This window comes from Perca fluviatilis, chromosome 24 (genome assembly GCF_010015445.1).
Source record: "Perca fluviatilis chromosome 24, GENO_Pfluv_1.0, whole genome shotgun sequence".
NCBI classification, from domain to species: domain Eukaryota; kingdom Metazoa; phylum Chordata; class Actinopteri; order Perciformes; family Percidae; genus Perca; species Perca fluviatilis.
This window is the reverse complement of record NC_053135.1, coordinates 10884793-10900118: the sequence shown is the minus strand read 5'-3', so window position 1 is coordinate 10900118 and position 15326 is coordinate 10884793. Positions and strand designations below refer to the sequence as shown.

The following is a 15326-nucleotide window of genomic DNA, read 5'->3' as shown; positions in this document are numbered from 1 at the left end:
TGTTGTGGTATTCTACATAGGCCTTCATAACATGGGGTTATTATCACTGATGCAGTGGGTAGTTTCATCAATAACACTGCATCATATTTTATAAGCAGAAGAAGAAGATAGAAATACTAGTACTACAAGTATACTACAAGTAAAACAAGTAGTAGGCCCATGTAGGCCTACATCACATCTGTAGGCTACTTGATGTTAACTTTCCACTACTGGGATAGGCTTCTCACTTGTTGTTGTGCACAACTCAGGGGAGAAAATGAAAATGCAAAATTACAAGTAAAAACTGAATAACTCAAGGACGAGCAACGAGACAAGTAGGTTTGTTTGAGATAATAAGAACATCATTGTTGGAAAATAAATATTTATTTTCTAGGACAACAGCGCAGATATGTGGCGTTCAGGGTCATTGCAAGTTATATATCTATTGCAAGTTATTGGGTGGGCGGTAGTGACTGCGCAATCGCCGTCCCTTTACGTAATGACGTTAGTCACTACGTCTCCGACGAGCCGAAAATGGCGGAGTACCTGGCATCCATTTTCGGTACAGAGAAAGACAAGTAAGTTTTATTCAATATCTATTGTAGTAGTCGCCCAAACGACTAGTGTTATGCAAAGTATGTTCGCAGCGGTTCTTTTTCATCTTCAGCGGGGCTCTGTTTGTAGCCGCAGCACTGTTGAATGTCCTAGTCAAGCTTACACTAGCAACAGGAAGCTAACGCTCAGCTAACACATTGAATGAAACTCAGGAAGGCACCTCAGCTAACATGCAGCTGCTGTGTGTTGTTGGTTTGCGCCAAAATATGTCATTTTGCAAAGTGTTCACTAGTTTATTGGTAACGTCACACACGTAAATATTGAAGCATACTTTGCAGGTCATTAAAAAGCCGGGCAACGTGGAGCTTGCTTAATTAACGAGCTTGTTAGCGGAGTTGCTGACTTGCTCAGGCGGATTGTTTTGTTCCGTTTCACCAGTGGAGTGCCGCAAAACGCATCCTACACACGATAAGCTGTTTGCATTCTACAGAGCTGAATATCGCGATATGTTCATTCTAAATGTATTGCAATAATGTGACGATTGATGCCGTTCGTACAAGGCAAGGCACCTTTAATGATAGTCATTTCAGCAACAAGGCATTTCAACCTGCTTTAAGGTTACATACAACTATGAAATATAAGAATAAAAGTTACAGTGCTGTTTAAGGAATGAACAATTACTTGATTTAATAAAAAGCAGCGTCAAACAGACGTCTAAAGCCTTGTTTTAAAAGAACTGCAGAAGGGGTGGTATCTGAAATAATAATAAAAAATTCACTTGTAAATGTTATGTTTAATACAATATTGGTGTAACGTATTGCCCAAACAATATCTAGTTGATATTGTCTAGTTGTAATACTTTTAGGTAGGATTAGGTAGGTAATACAGAGAAATCCCATGAAAAGACCAGAAGCAACATTGATCTGACGAACAAATGTTGCCTGTGTTCCATAGAGCTCCATCATTGTCAAAAATATATATTACGTTGTCCTGGTGCCCCAAATACTTATGTCAACATCTGTTTTATCTAAAAAGATACATTTCACTGTTTGTTCATCTTACTTCAATTTTATTGCTGCAAAATGGCTTGTCAAGCAGACAAACTGACCAACACATATATAATAATAGATCGATACTTGGCGTCTGTGTATCGATACAGTATTGCCACGGAAAATATCGCTATATTATGCTAAATCAATTGTTTCCCCCCCCACACCCCTACTCATTTAGTGCACAAACTCTGTGGCTTAACCCTTGTGTTGTCCTTCGGGTCCCAGTGACCCGAAGGACAACACAAGGATTATGTACTTCCCTTTACTTTGTTGAGAATTGCTCTCTAAACAAGGGTTAATACAGCACCTTAGTTCTTGTTTGTACAGCATTTTGGTCAGCTTAAACTGTGTTTAAATGTGTTCTAGAAATAAACTTTACTTACTTACTTTACAAGAAACAGGGTTTAGAGAGCAATTCTCAACAAAGTAAAGGGAAGTACATAATCCTTGTGTTGTCCTTCGGGTCACTGGGACCCGAAGGACCACACAAGGGTTAAAGTAGTCCCCAATGAATACATTAACTCCTGTTTTAGCACCACATTGCCCAGCTTTTAAAAAAAAAAAAATTTGTTAATTACTGAAACTTTGAAAGAATTTTTTTTTTTTTAAGCTAGAAAGTCTTGAGATGTCTTTTGGATTTTGTTGACAGTAACAAAGATGTTGGGGTCCTTAGCCTTTACTGAATCCATTGAAACAAAGTGAACTATAGGTATGATGACGCCTTTCCTTCTTTTCCAGGGTCAATTGTTCCTTTTATTTTAAAATTGGCGCTTGCAGACATGGAGACCGCTGCTCGAGATTGCACAATAAACCAACCTTCAGCCAGGTGAGGATCACACCACAGTGTTTCTCCTACAACAATGGCTTCATTGTGAGATTCCCATGTCACTGTTAATGGTAAATCGACTGCCATAGCGCTGTTCTAACAGCCCAGGTGCTTTCCAATTTGCCTCTCATTCAGCCATTCACACACATACTCATACACTGGTGTCGGCAGGGCTGCCACGCAAAGCGCTGGCCATCTGAAGCAACTTGAGGTTCAGTGTCTTGCTCAAGGACACATCGACATGTGTACAGCAGCCAGGGATTGAACCACTAACCCTGCGATGAATGGACGACCTGCTGTACCTCCTAATATTTTGTCCTTTGACTCATCAAGGCCCGGGCCCATATCACAAGCCGTGTAGCCGATTCCACAGTGGATATTGTGTGAACGCTCTGTAACTCATGAAGCTGATCTGTTTGGAAAAATATATTGAAATTCATCTAATAGGTGAAAAAGTTTTTTTTTTTTTTGATTATTTTTTGGGCATTTTTAGGGCTTTATTGACAGGACAGCTGAATAAGTGAAAGGGGAGAGGGAGAATGACATGCAGCAAAGGGCCGCAGGTTGGAGTCGAACCCCGGCCCGCTGCATGGAGGACTAAAGGCTGTTTTATGCTCCTGCGTTGAATCGACGGCGTACCCCTGCAGACCCGTCTGCGTCGCCGCGAACCCCCCTCCGAGCCCTCCGCCGTAGCTCGACATGCACCTCCAAAAAAATTTAACTTTGCCTCGAGGCGACACAGACCGCAAGGACTGTGATTGGTCAACTGGTCCTGTGTGTTGATAGTTGGTGTTTCAAGCAGCTTACTGTGGGAAGTAGCAACATGCTAGTTCTTTTTCAAGGGAGTCCTGGCCAAGAGGCAGCAAAAACACAATCAATTACAAGTATTTAAAAGTTATACAACACAAATAATTAGAAACATTTACAATTTGAACAGGTCATTTCAGGTTCTCTCAATCTGGACTTAAAAGCATTTAAGGAAATAAGTTCAGATAATTTCAAGTCTTTTTGCAAATAGTTCCATGCACAAGGAGCAGAGTAGACAAAAGCCCTTTTTCCCAGTTCTGTACGGGCAAATGGAACAAAGAGCAGCAAGTGATCATTTGATCGCAATGAATAAGAACCAACATTTCTCCGTGTGATTAAACTACAGATGTACGCTGGCAACAGACCAAGCATGGCCTTATAGATAAAAATATGCCAGTGCCCTGATCTCCTGTTGGACAACGATGGCCATCCCACTCTGGAATATAATTCACAATGATGGGTCAAGTTTTTACAATTCGTAATAAATCTCAGAGACACATGATAAACATGTCTTATGCAGACATTGTACTGAAGCGGTCCTATACACCAGGTCTCCATAATCTAAAACAGATAAAAATGTTGCAGTGACTAGCTGCTTTTTTGCTTTAAAAGAAAAACAAAATTTATTTTGAAAGAAAAAGGACAGTTTAAGTTTGAGTTTCTTCACAAGGTTGTCTATATGAGGCTTAAAAGTGAGAGCATCATCAAGCCAGATACCAAGGTACTTATAAGAATGAACCAACTTCCAGACATATTTGGGTTACAATGAGCGGGGTTGTCAGTTTGTAAAGTGTCTATACGTCAGTAACGTTTTGAAATTAGCAATTCGCCAGCAAGCAGTACATAAACTGCCTGGCAGACACCTCGCAAATAACCTCAGACTTACCACCCGCTCTACCAACTGAGCTAACCGGGCGCCTGAGTCACATGTAATCTCTGAAATGTGGCCTGTTTCGTTTGGCATTAGACCTGAGAGTCAAATGTGTAAGCTTAACCATGTTAAGTATGTTAACCCATGTGATATTTTTTATTTATTTTTTTTGTGTCGTTACTTACAGAAAAAACCTGCTCTGTCAGCCATTTCCTGTTTTGTCATTTCTTATTCCCAGCAGTTGTATTTCAGAGGTCATGTTGGGACATTAGAGAAATTCATAATTGCAAGTTTTTCTTTTACTATGAAATTGTACATTTTAATCAGTCTTTGTAGGTGGGCGAAGGTGATTTAACAGAAGTTATTTTGAAAAAGAATAATATGTGGAGAAAAAAAGTGGCAAGGAAACGCCTGCATGAGTATCAAAAAGATGTAAGGAGGCTTGAATAGAAGTTGATGTCATCAGAAATAGATCAAAACTAGACATGCATCAGAGATTCCTATCTGATCACATGCTTTTTGTTCTTTCCCCTGCAGACCATCTTGATTCAGAACATCTACCGTAATCCCCAGAACAGTGCACAGACGGCCGACGCTTCTCGCTGTAAGTTAAACATTGGTCAGCAACCTCCCTTTGTGTTTCCTAAAAGTGGTGCTCACATATAACAACAGATGCGAGGTACTGCTTTAGCCCTGTTAGCTGGAGACCCGGTTGCTGTGACCCCCATTATCTCCCAAGTATACCAAACCAAATATTTAGTCATTTGTAATGCCAACAAAAAGCACAAACACCTGCTGCTGCTGCTGATACTTTCACTATCTGTTATTCAACCTTGTGTAGCTGAGCCTTCACGCCAAAACACAAAAAGCCCAACAGACTGCTGATTATATAAGTAAGTACAGTTTATTTATATAGCACTTATTGTTCACAGGCCAAATAAATAAATACATTATAAAAAAATCGATAATCATAAAAAGCACAATAAATCACAGTAAGTCATAGTGAAACACAAAAGCATAAAATGCATATGAATACAGTCAAAACGTCGCTAAACGAATGCCTGACTGAAAAGATGCGTCTTTAGCTGCTTTTTTACAAATGTAAGCAGAGGCAGCCATTCTTAAAACGAGAAGCATTATGGTCGAATACCTAAAACTGTGTGTTGTGGGTGTGTCCAGTAAATATGTTGAGCCCATACAAACAGTGCTAATTAGGGTGAAATACCTAGAACTGTGTGTTGTAGGTGGGTGCAGTAAATATGTTGAGCCCAGTCTGATATCGGGTGATGATTCAGAAATGATGTAGGGAGACCTCAGAGATGACGACCAGTCCGAAGAGTACAAATCAAGTGCAGCTTTATTCAAACAGTGAACAAACTTTCATGACACTGGGACAACCATGAGCATACAGACACGTCTGCCCAAGGATGAACCACATGTACATCATAGTGAATACCTTTTAAACTCTTTTTGTGCTTACACAGCATGAGACATCTATTTCAGCACACAAGTTTTACTCTTAAACTACACCTTTTATGGCCGATGCTCCTAATAGATTCCCACATACCTGGCTCCGATTCCTCTGTGTGAAAGTTGTACCCAAACTCATAATAGATTCTACACATTCTTGTGTGTGAAGGTTGTCCCCAGACTAACCTTCTTGTATAGTACACTACATACAAGATATAAAATACACTTGAAACATGTAGGCTGAAATATCCAACCTATCACAGTCTAGTAGAGCTAAAGCAGTACCTCTCATACAGGTAAGTGTTTAATGGGCAGGAAAGGCCTTTTTAGAATTGACTTGTGTGTTGTTCCTTTGGGCCTCGTATTTGCATTATGCATCCAGTATATTTAAAAGCATTGCATTCACTCTGCCATTGATACATAGACATTATTTACTTGAGCATCACGTGTGACTGTGGATCTGGTGAAATGTCCTTTATCGGCACCCTTACTCGTACAACAGGCTTGACCTAAAATGACCTCTTTGTTAGTTTTGATTGTGAAGTCTAATCGGCATCTGCGGGGTTGGGCAAGTTTTATTAGTGTTGTGTTAACTCGTATGTTGAATGTTGCAAATGTGGTCGCATGCATGTGCTTACAATTCAGGACCATTTGAAATCGTTAAAGTTTTTGGATACCGCTTCAGGTCATTCTCTTTGATTCAGCGCCTAGACAAACAAACGTAATGTACCAGCCATCAAAGTGATCCATAACTGTGAATAAGTAGCTAGCGGTTGCATCAGAGCAGTACAGTCTGGGTACAACATTATAGCATTAATACAAGCATGACCTGGATCATTATGTGTTAGATGTTTCTTGTTTTACACCTCCCAAAAGTAAAACTTTTCAATCAACAAAAATTATTTTTGACCTACTTTCTGTAGATCACAACCTATTTAAGCTCTAATAAACCAATATATAGTCTCTAATATAAATGGGAATTTAAATCTAGTATACATACCGGTAATTAAATCTTAAAATTGTAGCCCATTTTCTGACAATTAACATTATATATATATATATATATATATATATATATATATATATATATATATATATATATATATATATATAACTATAACATTATATATATATTACATTATATGTGTAAAAACACCCCCCGCCCATAATAAAGGGTAAAATAAGTAAATATCTCAAACTATAAATTCTAAATCAGTGAGGGGTGCAGGCAATGAGCTTCACCTCCCAATAAATAACAGTGGCCATTTCTGAGATTTTGAAGGCGTCCTATAATTAGCGGGAATGTAATTAACGAGATGTAATAACTAAGAACCACAATTTACTGATAGAACATTTTCTAACGACATTTTTTTCTTCCTCAGCTCTTTATTTTGGTTGATTTATGTCACAGACGTTTACGTTTTGTATTTCAGACCATTTCCCTCTTGAACATTTCCCTTCATAACCTTCAAAACTCTGCCCAGTCTGCTGATGGTTTACACTGTAAGTTCTCCCTTCATCTGCAGGACCCTCCAGCACTGACTGCACTTAATTTACTGTAACACACCTCCCCACATAAATTTGGCGTAGTGTAGGAACATGTCCTCTTAGAGATGTCTAAATGCGTCACATCATTTTCCTGGGATTAGACTTGACCGGCCACGTGCTGTTCTGCATGCATTCCCGGCCTCTCTCAAACTACCCGAGTCTATGTCGTGCAATAATGTGCACACATTTGGGGCCAGCTTTCTTATTTTGCTGCCGTGAAACTGATGTGTTAGACTTAAAGGCTATAATTAACTTTGTGTTCTTCGCTTTACACTTAACACTTTCACACGGAGTACACTTTTTTTTTTTTTTTTCTTTTGCTGCTTAAAGCAGGTTTCTATTAGGGCTGTCCTCAACTTCCCTTTTTATGTACTGTAATAGCCAGGGGTTGTCATTAAGTAGTTGAATAGTTAACCTAAAAAAAATACACTTGTACATGTAGTTACACAAACAGTCCTGTAAAGGAGGTTACCTTTCAAAGTAAAACCCCACTAACTAGGAGGAGGGTCAGCTCTAGTTTTTACCTTGCTTCGGTGTAACCGGTTGGGAGAGAGTAGGCTGTTTTTTTTTTCTTGGCAACAAATAACATACACATTCTTTACCCTTTTTGTTCGATGTTTACAGGGTGTAACTGTTATAGCAAGACCTATCATGACACGTCGCTACAGTTAGATTTGTTTTTTGTTAAAAGCTACACGGTCCATTTGAAGACTGTCTGTTGCCAACGGCGTCCACCTAGCATTGGCTTGACTGTCCCCTTGTTGACATTCTGTAGGTGCCGTCAGCGATGTGGAAATGCAGGAGCACTACGACGAGTTCTTTGAGGTGAGTGACCTTTTGTGCCGCCGTCTCGTCCTCATTCCACATGTAGCACGCGGCGTGACGTTGCGACAGTGTTATCTGCTTTTAGGTAGCACATTGCAACCGAAAGGAGCGACATGACATCACAGCAAGAATCATTACATAAAACATAATCATATTTACACAGCAGGAATATGCTACAGATCCTTTTACACATGGAAAATGTGAGGTTTGGAAACAGTTTTTTTTTTTTTTTTTTTTTTTCTATTTCCCTAATTGTGACCTGACCTGAATATGTGGCTTAAATCACTCAGGGTAATCTTTTGGATTCAAATCTGAAACTCTACATGTTCATGTTAAGATACGATGGCACAGGGTTGTTTACATTTCTCAGCTGGTTTTGAAATGAAAAGCAACGGGACGAATAACCCGGCGGACTTTCAGTACCACGACACACGTCTAACCCAGCATCTGACAACACTCATTTCAATATAAAAGAATGTATAATGTAAGAATGTATACAATTGCCTTTTAAACTGAGCCTACAATAACATGTGGGTGGCCTAAAGCCTTTATACACACATTTTTAGTGCACAGAATACTAAGATGTTGAAATAAGTGTTGGTATGGTTTTATAAATAATGTAGTGTAAAACATGCATGTGGTGGCCGGTTAGCTCAGTTGGTAGAGCGGGCGCAACAGGTTTGTTCCTCGACGCAGAGGGTCCAGGGTTCAGATCCGACCTGTGACGGTTTTCCATGTCTTCCTCCCCCTCCTCTCCTTTCATATCTCAGCTTTCCTCTCTAATAAAGGCAGAAACATGGCAAAAAAAACATACCTGAATCCTTTGGGACTGTATCTGTGAATGGCTACCTTCTTACCTAGGCCAGTGCCTATTATTAAAGGTCCCATGACATGGTGCTCTTTGGATGCTTTTATATAGGCCTTAGTGGTCCCCTAATACTGTATCTGAAGTCTCTTTACCGAAATTCAGCCTTGGTGCAGAATTACAGCCACTAGAGCCAGTCCCACAATGAGCTTTCCTTAGGATGTGCCATTTCTGTGTCTGTAGCTATTGAGGAGGAGAGGGGGGGGGGGCCTTGACCAACTGCCACTTTGCTTGTTTGAAAGCCATGATGTCTCTCTCCTCATGGGTGGGCCAAATTCTCTGGGCGGGCAAAGCAGAGAAAGGGGAGGTAACCTTGCTCCTTATGACCTCATAAGGAGAAGATTCCAGATCGGCCCATCTGAGCTTTCATTTTCTCAAAGGCAGAGCAGGATACCCAGGGCTCGGTTTACACCTATCACCATTTCTAGCCACTGGGGGGCCATAGGCAGGCTGGGGGAACACATATTAATGTTAAAAAAAACCTCAAAGTGAAATTTTCCCAAATGAGGTGACTTGTATTTGCTAATAATATGTTGGATTCATGGTAAGACATTTTAAATAAAAAAAAATTACAAAAGTTGCAAAGAAACTCCCTTCGTTCATTTTGCCTGATGATGGTCTAGTACCGAAACGTTGCCTACTATAACATTTAGTTTTCTGCAAGTTAGACCGTGTGTGGGAGTTTCTTTGCAATGTTTGACTTTCTTATCCCCCTTCGACGCACCTGTCTCACGTTATAGGTATTACAATAATTTGGTCGCCCTCCCCCTGGAGTAACTCTGAAGACCCCCTAGGGGCCTTGGAGTTGAAGATCTCTGGTCTAAACATCTACAGGGTTTCCCCCCAGGAAATTGGTTGGCCGAAGTTAACCCATTTTCTTGCTAACCGGTGCACTTTTAAACCTCAAATAAAAGCTAAGAGATAAGACCAGACTACAGAGCAGCTGCTTTCCTCAGACTCTTACCTAACTCACTCTTCGCACTGCCACCATACAAAATACATTTGTTTTGGTTTGACTTTGAGAAATGAACCTTGACAAACACCTGTTGAAGAGGTTAATTTTTTTGTTTTTTTCACTCTCTTATTTCCGTTACAGGAGGTGTTCACAGAGATGGAGGAGAAGTATGGAGAGGTGGAGGAGATGAATGTGTGCGATAACTTGGGCGACCACCTTGTCGGCAATGTTTATGTTAAGGTTGGTGAGGCATCTAAACGTATTCATGAGAGGTGGAGCTGATGCAGATGAGATGTATATGAATAGCATTGACTAAAAAGACAGAATTGGACTGAATGCAGTGTTTCCTCTAGGATTTTTTTTAGCAGTGGGGGCAGATCTGTCGGAACCCCCCCGCGCGCGCACGCGCCCCGCCGCGAAATGTTTTACGTATTAAACGGAACTGACTCTTCGCTGCAACACAAACAAATATTTATTCGCCTATATTCACACACAATGAGGCATATTTTCATTTCGTTTGGATTGAACTGTATTTTTGAGGAACTGTAGGTTTACAAAATTAATTTTACAAGAAATTCTTCATAGGGGAAACCAACACCCAAAGTAGACTATAGTATGAAACCATTCATAATGAAACTAATTGCATATTTGCCTCAGTGGGAAAGTTGGCAGCCTTGCTGTATGCATTTGATTCTTCTTGGCTTTTGGAAAAATAACTCAAAGGCTGATGGTCCCCCTGTGGCCTGTTCCTTAACACGAGACCGGCCAGGACGGTCATTTTGACCGTTCTGAAATTTATATGTGTAATAACTTTGCTAAATAAAAAAAATACAATCCTGCTGGTACCTGACTTTTCCTAAAAGAGTCTGTATTTTCATTTAAAATTGTTTTTAGGATATATACATTACACAAAAGGCAAAGAAAATACAATCACTTTTACCTATTTTGGCTATACACGGTGATATTGACCGCTTGGATTTTCGCGGCTTTTTGCGTGGTTGAAGATGCATCTTGGTTGCTTAGTAATAATCATAGTCTCTGTCAGAGAAACATAACTAGCGGTCTCGAGTAACAAGTGATGGCATCACCGATGGGTCGAAGGCAAAGCCAAGCAACTGGCAGAGGAGCTGAGAGTGGAGTTTATGGATGAAAAAAAAAGGGCAGCGGCGCACGGTCCGAGCTGCGCGCGCGCAACAGCAGACACCAGTTATTTGGCTGGGAATTATGTTGAATGAATTTCCCCCAATATGTGTTGGGACATGAATGTATGAAATAATCACGGTTTAGCCTACTATGCCGTGATATAATATCAAGGGCGTTGTATTGAATCAACAGCCACGTGCAATTTAGCTAGCAGGTGAAGGTGAAACTAAAATGTGGAAGAACTATAGAATAATACAGGCTTAAATGAACTGACAATATAAGTTATGCAACTTACAGTTCTCAAGGATGCACACATGCCATCTCAACCGGGTCCTCCGGACAGCCTGTCTCTTTTTACTTTCTCCCTTTTTCTCAAAGTGGCACGCGTGCCCACTCGCGTTGTGAAGCGCGTGTCCGCGCTATTCTCCTACTCTCTAACAATCACGGCTGATAGACTGATAGGCTTTTTGTACATTTCTGTAACCGTGGTGGGAGAAATCTGACTGTGGCGGACCGCCACTTGCCAATCATCATAGAGGAAACACTGGAATGTCATAAAGATGTAGTTTAATTTAGTCAGAACCTTGTGGCAAGTTATTCACTTCCAGTGTAAATTCAGGGTCATGGAGTTATTTTTCACACATTAGCTGCCGCTGGTTGTTAGTTATCCTAAGCTGTCCTTAGTTCTTCTAAGCGTGTGTATCTCTGTGTGTAGTTTCGTCGTGAGGAGGATGCAGAAAAAGCGGTCATGGACCTGAACAATCGGTGGTTCAACGCCCAGCCCATCCACGCAGAGCTCTCCCCCGTCACTGACTTCAGGGAAGCTTGCTGCCGCCAGTATGAAATGGGGTAAGTGTAATAAATCCTTTTTAAAGACGATACGTTTTTTGAAAATGTATAACCTAACAATATTGCGTTGAGTCAGCCACTTGACAACACATTTTCGAGCGAAGGGTTACTTGGATCTTAGTCCATATCCTTGGCGTTCCACTTCCTGGATTGCTACGGTGCCGCAGGAAATTTTGCCGGATGCATGTATTTTCCGTTTTCTTCCTTTCTTTCTTTGTGTTTGGAATTTTAAATCCGGTGGATTTCTGAGGACTATGGTTGACTGCTCCTCAGATCTCTGCAGGGTAAATCCAGACAGCTAGCTAGACCATCTGTCCAATCGGAGTTTTCTCTTGCACCACTGTTTTGCGGCAGCTCTGTGCGGAGTTTAGCACCGCCCATGACGATTCTGATTGGTTTAAAGAAATGCCATTAAACCAGAGCACGTTTTCCTCCCATCCCCGAATGAGTCAGACCCTTCTTCAGTGCGCTGTGGAGGAGGGTCTGGCAAAGCGGGACTACTTGGATCTTAATTTTCTGTAAGTGCAGTAAACATTTACAACATTTCAACAATTGCAAATGTTTACTGCAATTACCAAATGTTTAAATAAATGTATTTACCAGCACCCGATCAGAGAACTTTTTGTTTGCCTTTTCACTTTGTCTGATCGGCAAATATCGAACAAGAAAAGCAGCATAGCTTAGCATATTGTCTCTGTGACTTGCAAATGGAATTAGAACACAACCAGAAATTATTGCTGCTGCATCAGTCCAGCTGAAAGTGAAACATTGTATTCATTTTATTGGATAAGCTACTATACATAGTGTGTGTGGGCATCAGGTAAAGTCACAAAAAGACATGTGGTTGGCAGCAGGTTGGTGAGGTGGGGAGAAATCCCCCCCCCCCTGCAGCTAGATGATCCAAGATAAAGCTTCACTGTTCCCCCTGCAGCTCAAGCTGGATTACTACCAGATAAAAAGGCCCACTGGCCTGAGGCCTGGTATTTGAAAGGCTTGTTAAACTGGTTGAACTACCGGTACCTGGAAGCTTCTTTGGGTGTAGGTGCCATTGAAGTACAATATCATCAGACATAACAGCCTAAAGATGTTTTGGGTGGTTGCTTCATTGCCTAATCTTAACAGAGGCTCTCTCTCCTTAAGCTTTGTGATTTAATGTTGGCTATTCCTAAATTACTGCGTTTAATCAAATTACCACTCGGTAAACCTGAGGCCAGCATAGAAAAACTCTACACACTGGCATCATGGAAAAAAACTCTCTCTCTTTCACCTTGCTCCTCAATTCCCATAGACAAATAGCCCTCCTACCAAGCTCCACCCCACTCCTTTTTTTTTTTATCCCTTCCTTCTGGTGAGCCTCACCTAACATAACAAACTCAAAGCTTCATACCCACTCCCTCTCATATAATAACACAGTACTACGACGCAGAAAACATTTTATACTACAATCACAAAAACACTCATCATACACACACGCCCCTCCCCCACCCCCATTGTAAACTGTCCCCTGTAGCGTTTAGTCAAATACTGTCTTTATATGTTTTATGTTCTTTTGTGTTGACATGCTCGGTTTATGTATATCCAATAGTCTTTGTATACTGTATGTTACATGTCTCTTACACCCATTTGGGTTATGTAAGGTTTGTGGGTTTTTGTAATTATTTGTATAACACCTATGGAAAACGTAATAAAAAAAAAAAATCTCTACACACTGCCCACAGAGTGAAACAAACATGGAGTAAATCAGGGTCCCAGAAGCTTATTTTTGCCCCAAGGACCCCCAGCAGGGGAAGCAGGCCCTGCCAGCAGCTAGCACGCACGTGCCCTTTAGCACTGAAAACATAACCAGCTGTGTGAAATATCACATTTTCTTAAATGCAAAGACAAACTTTGTCCTTGCACAGTGGGAGGAAACTCCTCTCCTTTACAAGTTTGGTGTTTTTCCATTGGATTGGGTGTTGTTTGCTCTGCCAGCGACAGGACAAACTTAGTTTGGTGGGGGGGGGATAAAGATCTGATATTCTACCTGGTTGGCTGGCATGCACCAGCATGTAGAACTAAGAGCCAACTTTTCCTCATAGCCCTGCTCCACCAAATGCAAGCCGAGCAAGTTGTAACCCTTTGTGTGCTGTTTCCCTCCAGAGAGTGTACCCGAGGGGGCTTCTGCAACTTCATGCACTTGAAACCCATATCGCGGGAACTTCGAAGGGAGTTGTACGGTCGCCGCAGGAAAGGGGGAAGGTATAGAAATCTTGGAAGGTGAAACATTTTATATTTAAGGATCAATCAGAGTTTGCGAATCACTTTTCTTTTTTTCTTTTTTTTTGTTCTCTCCGATCAGGCCCCGCTCTCAATCGCGTTCCCGCGAACGCCGCTCCCGCTCCAGGGACCGACGGCGGGACCGCGAGAGGCCGAGAAGGTCGAGGGACCGAGAGCGCTCCGGAAGATTCTGAAAGAAGCCAAGACCGAACCCAATATCCTACCAAATCCCTCCCTCTTAACCCCAGCAGTGATGACAAAGTTATTTTCTTTTTTTGGTGAATTGTTGGAAGTGTTTTTCTTTTATTCCCTTTTTTAAGACAAGCTTGTGTCGCTTTCTCAATAAAACAGATTTGTAATTCTGCACTGGCACCGTTTACTTATATGAACATCAACTTATATCTTACGTAGAGACCTTTTTATACAAGGAACGGGCTGATTATTAGAAGACTGCATGCGTGTGACATGACTTTAACAAATGTGGATACTTTGGTGAGGCCTTAGAAGCTGCAAGAGCATACACTGAGATACACTACTGGTCAAAAGTTTTAGATCACTCAAATTTTTGTTTTTTTTTAATTGAAATTTTAGCAGTTCAAGTACAATGAATAGCTTGAAATGGTACAAAGGTACCTGGTGAACTGCCTGAGGTTAAAAAAAAAAAGCAGAATTTTACAAAAAGGCCTTTTTCAGGGAACAGGGAATGGGTTAACAACGTAAAACTGTTCTGCAGCAATGGAGGTTGATCGAGCTTTGAAAGTTGGTGCTACCAATTCCCACAGGTGTTCCAACTTGTCTGGATTACTTACAAGCCCCTAAAAGTATTGTTGGAACACACTGTGGTACTGTACCCTCGTGAGCATTATTTGAACAGTATTGTACTGCAGAAAGTACATAAAAATGGCAGGAAAAAGGCAATTAACAATGGAAGAGAGACGGACCATCATAACACTTAAAAATGTTGGGCTTTCCTACAGAGAAATTGCAAAGAAAGTCAAGGTGTCAGTGGGTACAGTATTCTTCACCATCAAAAGGCACTTAGAAACTGGGGGAAACTCTGACAGGAAGAGGTCTGGCAGACCCAAAGCCACAACAGAATCAGAAGACAACTTTCTGAGAGTCAACAGCTTGCGTGATAGGCGGCTCACAGGACAACAGCTTCAAGCACAGCTTAATAGTGGTCGTAATAAGCAAGTCTCAGTTTCAACTGGAAAGAGAAGACTTGGAGCTGCAGGTTTGACAGGTCGAGTTGCAGCAAGAAAGCCATTGCTGAGACGTCAGAATAAGAAAAAGAGGCTTGCCTGGGCCAAGAAACACCGCCAATG

General features: G+C 41.1%; 1 protein-coding gene across 1 annotated transcript; it reads left to right on the top strand.

Annotated features, from left to right (window-relative positions):
• Positions 1–458: 458 nt before the first annotated feature.
• Positions 459–14367, top strand: LOC120554111 (splicing factor U2AF 35 kDa subunit-like). The gene is made up of 8 exons (XM_039792726.1): positions 459–557; positions 2325–2412; positions 4628–4694; positions 7884–7933; positions 9895–9993; positions 11612–11745; positions 13885–13983; positions 14084–14367. The coding sequence occupies exons 1-8, from the start codon at positions 514–516 to the stop codon at positions 14193–14195; spliced, it is 693 nt and encodes a 230-aa protein (XP_039648660.1). The 5' UTR covers positions 459–513; the 3' UTR covers positions 14196–14367.
• The last annotated feature ends 959 nt before the right edge of the window (positions 14368–15326 follow it).

What these genes read in the sequence shown, in the direction of transcription:
- LOC120554111 (XM_039792726.1), top strand. Translation starts at nt 514, where the DNA reads ATGGCGGAGTACCTGGCATCCATTTTCGGTACAGAGAAAGACAA. An exon ending in GACGGCCGACGCTTCTCGCT is followed by an intron (nt 4,695 to 7,883) that starts GTAAGTTAAACA and finishes GACATTCTGTAG; the next exon opens with GTGCCGTCAGCGATGTGGAA. An exon ending in TGCCGCCAGTATGAAATGGG is followed by an intron (nt 11,746 to 13,884) that starts GTAAGTGTAATA and finishes GTTTCCCTCCAG; the next exon opens with AGAGTGTACCCGAGGGGGCT.